Consider the following 6,827-nt stretch of genomic DNA (forward strand, 5'->3'; position numbering starts at 1 on the left):
CATTGTTCCAGAGCGATGGATACATTGTGGGCGAACGATCCGTAGACGGCAGCACGATGCTGGTGGACGTGGACAGGTTTCACAGTTCGCACGTTCACATGAGGTTGTCAGTCAGGAGTCAGGGTGGGTTTTGTGGATGATTTTTTAATGAAAGCGCAAGACGTATTCAAATCGATGTTGATTACAACAAGGATTTGTTAGGTTATTTCTTCTTATAACTGTAAATTGTATGGAATGACGTTTGGAGAAGCTACATCTGATTGGATTGTAATATAACTCCAAGGAATTGTTCTGTAAAATGCAAAATACTTCTGTGTTAAAAGTAGTTCACTCGATATGTGTTCGGTTTCTTGATAATCGTCGGCAACCTCGCATTGCGTGTTTGCAGCTCGAGTGTGATACGAATCGAGCAAATAGACTAAGAATTATACAGGGTTACTGACATGAATTGTAACCTATTCAAAACACTATAACTTTTTTGTTTGAAATGATTTTGTATTGATTTCAAAGACAAAATTATTTTAAAATAATCAAATTTTCAGAAACTATTCGCTTTAGCTCGATGTGGCCTCATTTGGCTCGACTATAGCCTTCTAACGGCCTGAAAAAAAATTGATGCTGCACGAATGTGATCTTGCGGTATTTTGGCTCGTTCTCGTACAATCGATTACATTAGCGCATCCATACTGGCTTATTTTTTAGTCCTTACATTGCTCTCTAACTTGGACCAGAAGGAATGGTCCATCGGATTTGCGTCTGGCGAAATCGAAATCCAATGTGTGGACGAAATGAAGTGTGGAATATGATTTTCTATCCATTCTTGGTTCGCACGAGCTTTATGAGACGATTCCGAGTCTTGTAGGAACGTCCATGGTCTGCGATCGAAATGATTACGTGTCCACGATTCTAAAGCACCTTTTGAAACATATTATCGATAATGTGTCGCTTTCATTTTGACTCCAGGATCGATGAAAACAGTTGGAGAGCGCTTGGTAACATTTGGTAACACTTCATATCAGCAACCCTGTATTAGTATTTAGCTATGTCTATCCACACGGATTACCCAAAGCAACACGAATCGCTCCGATCCTGAAGCATAATGGAAATGTTTGTACAGTGCAGTATGTTTGTACTTTTCATTAAACTGTAAAACAAGTTAAAACCGTTTCCCACATTGCCGTGGTGGCGTGAAGTGTGTCCTTGAATAGGATACAGCATGCCAGACGTATGTGTCTGGTGACATATGTATTTCCGATCGTTCAGATCTCTTTCTTCTTCCCCTTACCTGGCCTTCACGTGTTCCAGTTAGTTGTACAGTAGTCTGGCTTACTACACACCGTCAGTAGCGGTACCTCGGATTACCTTGAACAGCAAAATTGGGGGAACAGCTCTTCACCTGGCCACCTTTATTGATGATAAAATAAAACACTCCACGGTGATATGTCAGCGATAAGATTCTCGAAGTCATGTTTACGCCAAGCAGGGTTTTTGGGCACCAGCCTATATAGCATTGTAGATTTGTATTTCTATACACCGGATCCCTTACTGTCAGCTTCTGCGAGCGTTGTTTGCTTCCCAGGGCCCGTTGGATGATACTGAAACAAGCGAAAGAGAGATGGGGTATTTGTTCAGATGAAATGAAACGTATCGTCGGGACAGGTCGGTAACCCTTCCAATGTCGGCCACCAGCTTCCGGGACGGAGTCCTCATACACGTGTGCTTGTTTTTATCACCAACCGCAGAAGATTTCGTCGTGGTCACACAAAAAAACGGAACGAAACTGTGCCAAACCGTCGGCTTCTGTGTATAATGAAAAATATTCAAATAACTAAAAGCCTTCGGTGAAAAAATTCTAGGGCCTATAGCTGCCACGGATTCCGCGGATTCTACGTGCAATATTGAAGTGATTTTCCGAAATCCTGTCAAATATAGGAAATAAAAGAGAGGGTTTTGATGGACGATGCAGTTACACCCTTCAAATGCACTATGTTGTAATGCGATTTTTTATGAACTATCCGAAGAGTGGCAGAGCAGGGGATTGATCGTAGGTACGAATTTGAATCTGCATCGTACCACCGTTCCATTTTAGCAAAAAATTCGTGGAAACGATGTTCTAGAACATGCGACATAAGCAATCCATTTGACTAAACAAAAAGCGTTATAGCGCTTCTGTACTTACGGCTATATAATTGAACCGCTGGTCTTTGTGGAGTACAGTCCTCGGTGTAAATCTGGGAGAATGAAGCAAATGATTGGTGTGTTGGTAGTCATAGTGGCTCTCTGTGGAACCTCATTCGCAGCGAGTCTGGGATCTCCATCAGGTACATTGTCTGGTCGCATCATCGGTGGAAGCAATGCAAGCATTAGCGACTATCCGTTTATGGTGATGGTGTATGGGCAAGTGTCTGCGAATTCGTACACGCTTTGTGGTGGTTCCGTGATTGGAGCATTCTACGCACTCACAGCTGCGCATTGCTTTTACGGCAAGAACGTAACTACGGTAAGTATGGAGGATATCAGCGTCAGTGAATGATCAAAGGCTAAGCAACCATCGTCTTTAGGTTATTCTTCGAGTAGGAAGTACCAACCAGTCCGGTGGCACTCTCTATACGGCAAAGAACTATACGGTCCACCCAGGCTACAATCCCACAAAAAAAGACAACGATGCTGCGTTGGTCCTGGTCACCAAATCGTTGTTATCGACACCCGGAATTCAGACTATACCGTTGCAAAACACTGAACCCGCGGCCTCCACGACTTGCTATGCCCTAGGATGGGGCTATACTTCACCAACAGGACCTACATCTGCCATTCTTCAGATTGGAAATTACACCCTTCAAACGGCGGCGGTCTGCGACCGAATTTATGGAAATGGAGTAGTAACCGCCCAGTAAGCAGATTATGACAACGAACATGATACTGCACACTACTGCACCTTGATGAAAACTTACATTTTCTCTTCCAGAATGTATTGTGCCGCAGCTACGAAAGGAAGAGTTTGCTACGGAGACAGCGGTGGTCCTTTGGTGTGTGGTGGTCGCCAGCACGGTATTGTATCGTTCGGAGGAAGTCAATGTCCAGCCAACAATGCTGAGGTTTTCGCGAAGGTTCCCTCGGCCAGCATTCGCAACTTTATTCGCCAAGTCAGTGGCATCTAAATTGATCGTGCTTGTTTTATCAGCAATAAAGAATGTTGAACTTAGAATTCCTTTGATTGTCTTTAATTTGAGAGAAAATTAGTTTTGAATTGGTTCACAGATCTCATCAACATTTTTAGTAAACCGCTAGCTCAAGTATTAGTCAACGAAACGTTCTTTAATCGTGCAATCGATCGCCTTTGGCAAATCGTTTGTTCAGTTGTGCAACAAGCCGCGTGAGGCAAAACGATTCGATTTCCATTATGTGACATTGCTATCAGGTCACTGCTATTTTCAAGAAAAGTGCCATTCGCGGTGTTGTGTTTTCTGTGTACTGATTAAATCCAGCTGAACAAACGAACGTTCACGTACGTGAACTGTAGATTTCAGAGCAATTGATCGAATCGTTTTGCGAGATCCATTGTCGGTTCAATGTCTGTGAAGCTCAGCTCATGTAAAGTCGGTCATTTCAGAATCGTTGCTTAATCCGGTACGCAGGCTACGCATAGTGGTCATACGAAATGCCATATTTTGTGTCATCGTAAGTATTAGCTTATTACAGTGTAGATATAAATTACCTTAAGGGGAACTTCGGTATTTTCGGGCCAATAAAAGGCCCGTTTTTAACGATTTTTTGTCACGTAACCATTCAACTGTCTTTGTTCAAGTAATTGACATAATAATCTACAACTTTTGAAGAACATTTGGTATTGTTTTGAGCAACATTTATTGAAAAATTAATCCATGCCTTCAAATTTTGGTAGTCGTGTCTTGGAAAAGATACTTTTTTCTGGTGCTGCGTGACGGGTCATCAGAAAAATACAAATCGATATTCGTTAGAAAGATTATAAGTTTATCCAGGTAGCCCCGGAGAGTTTGTGTTTATATCCAATTTTTCGACATTTAGCAGATTTTTGAAGTTGGAAATGTGATGCTTTTTACGATTCTGCCATAAAAAACGAACTTTACAGATTTGTTTTAAAAAAAAGTATAAATAATTTTAATGATATCTCGACGGGACTACCTGGCAAAAAGTGTACAGATTTTGTGTAAAAAGTTTCAAATCGATCGGCTCAGTAGTTTTTACGGTGCGATGGGCACCGACTTTGAAAACGTTGGTTTAGGGAAACGCTCTTCAAAGTAGCGGGCTGCATGGAGCCTTGTATGAAACGCGGATTTTCAAAAATCTGTATCTTTGTCAGTTTTTCTTCGATTGATCCAAAACTTATACACAATACCCTTGAAAGGATCAGCTTTCAGGGAAAAATGTTAAAAACATGTGTCACAAATAAAAATTAAATACCGAAGTCCCTACTTAAGGCGTAAACGTGTGATCCGAGAAAGAGCATGTTCTCTCAATGTTTTGCGCTTATTGTTTCATACAGTAGAAAACAGTGTCGTCTGGTGATTTGAGATATGGGAGGATTTGCACACACAGAAACTGTTTTTTGGCATCATAATGGGTACCAACCTGTCACACTTGCCTCACGCTGCAACTGAGTAAACGATCGCGGAGATATCGACAAGTCGGTTAATGATATTCCGGGAATGTACGTTGAGTGTGAGTATGTTTAACGAGAAACGTTTTAGCTACACGATTTTTTAGTTTGGGCTTAAGTGAACCTTGTCTAAATGGCCAATGAATGAATTTAAATGGACATTTTTGTGAGACACAGACGTTAAACTGAAACAGTCTAGGTGGTACGTATATCTTTACTCGTTTGCGGAAATACTTTGTTGCAGCTCGAAGTATCATTTTTACTCGCAATAAAATAGCTGCTTTGAAGCAATGTGGTTGCATTATTGCAAGTGTATTTGCATTTTTAAACCCCTTATTTTCAAGGGTATATATAGGTAGTCCCAATTATGCCAGCTGTGCAGTAGTTCCCAAAGGGCAAGCTCACAAACATGAAGCAAGTGCTTGGTATTTTGGCAGTAGTAGCGGTACTATGCGCTTTCACTCGCTCCTCATACGCATTCGAGTCAAGAGACACTTCAGATGAAGAAAGAGGTATCATTGGTGGTAGGAATGCACCCATAATTAGTTACCCGTTTGCGTTGATGTTGTTAGTGGATGGATCAGCCATTTGTACTGCGTCGGTGATTGGGGAGTTCTATGCACTGACGGCTGCGCATTGTTTGGTTCAGGATACAGTAACCGTAAGTGATTTACAACCCCATTTAACCCATAAATTATAAGAGAGTTTTTACTATTAGTTTCAGAATTCTCAGATTTCATTCTTTGGAGGTAGCTCGATTAGAGGCTCTGAGGGCACGATATTTAACGCAAGTTACTATGTGATCCATGGAGAGTACAACACAACTACGATTGACAACGATGTAGCTGTGGTTCGGGTAACGACCTCGTTCTTCACGAATCCGGCCATCAAACCGATAGCGCTGCAGGATGGTGAGCCAGCGGCCTCATCTTCTTGCTATGCCGTGGGATGGGGTTTTCTTACGATTCCTCCGAATTTCATCAAAACACAAACCCTCCAGGTTGCCAGCTACACACTAGAGACAGCACAGAACTGTGAGAACTTGTACGGTGCAACAATAACAGCACAGTAAGTAGAACTGCACAGCAAATGCTTCGCTTGTCAGAGTAGCATTCTAACTGCAAGCGGGCGATTATTTAATTTCAGAATGTACTGTGCCCGGTACGAAAGTGGGAGAGTTTATAAAGGCGATAGTGGTGGTGCTTTGGTTTGTGGCGATCGTTTGCATGGTATTGCATCGTTTGTTCCTTACATAGATACTTATGGTATCCACGATAAGCCGGAAGTGTTTACTAAGGTACCATCTCATAGTATTCGCCGCTTTATTCGTCTTCATACCGGAATTTAGAGCGAAACGGTGCTTCGAACTTTGGATGAAAAGTGTGCATTTTATGAATAAATTCAATTTAAATTTGGAATAAAGATTTAATTGAATGAATATTAATCCAATAGTATTGATGCATAGAGAATCTGCAGAACTAAAATGCATTCAAACTGTTTTGTTACCGTAGTACTGTCTCACAAAATTTTAAATATTCTTTTTGAGTTGACTTCCCCTCAGGAATGGTTAGAATTCGAACGAATAAGCATGTTTTTGACATTATTACAGTTGTATTTTTTCACTTTTGAAATTGAAAATGTGTTGCTCGTTAAAACCTGAAATTTACGGCAATTTTACTGTACCCGAAATATGTAACGTGCATGGTTAAGTCGAACTAAGAATATGTGTGCATCATTATCGCTTCGCCAATGGCACGTTACTTCCAGGCACTATTTGCATATGAATGGCATACAGAAATCGCTGCCAAGAGTTTCTATAGATAGTACACTCTAACTGTCCTTTTGCTTCCAAGCTTACCATATGGCTTAGAATAAGAAGCCAGTGATTAGTTTTATCACCCTCGTTGCCATGGTTGGAACATTAAATCGCATCGCCTCAGTAGTACAAAAGCAGCAGCTAGTTCAAGTAGTGTGAGAAGCATTATTTGAGCGGAATGATTAGAATGTAGCTATGACTCGGTAGCTATGATTTGCTCGCAATAGTAAGACATTCATTTGCCACACACTGCGAGACGTTGTGAAGATGTTTTCCAATTCGTAGCATGGACAACCCTACGTTGGCAGTGGTAAGCATTTGGCATAACTTCAAGCACAACTTCTCATAAGTAATGAACATTTTTTTGTAACAACC

General features: G+C 41.2%; 1 protein-coding gene across 1 annotated transcript; it reads left to right on the forward strand.

Annotated features, from left to right (window-relative positions):
- The first annotated feature begins 5,045 nt into the window (after positions 1-5,045).
- Positions 5,046-6,017, forward strand: LOC126576098 (trypsin delta-like). The gene is made up of 3 exons (XM_050237208.1): positions 5,046-5,297; positions 5,355-5,704; positions 5,783-6,017. Exons 1-3 carry the CDS (start codon positions 5,046-5,048, stop codon positions 5,982-5,984), a joined length of 804 nt encoding a protein of 267 aa, XP_050093165.1. The 3' UTR covers positions 5,985-6,017.
- The last annotated feature ends 810 nt before the right edge of the window (positions 6,018-6,827 follow it).

The sequence above is a fragment of the Anopheles aquasalis genome, chromosome 3, assembly GCF_943734665.1.
Source record: "Anopheles aquasalis chromosome 3, idAnoAquaMG_Q_19, whole genome shotgun sequence".
NCBI lineage: Eukaryota > Metazoa > Arthropoda > Insecta > Diptera > Culicidae > Anopheles > Anopheles aquasalis.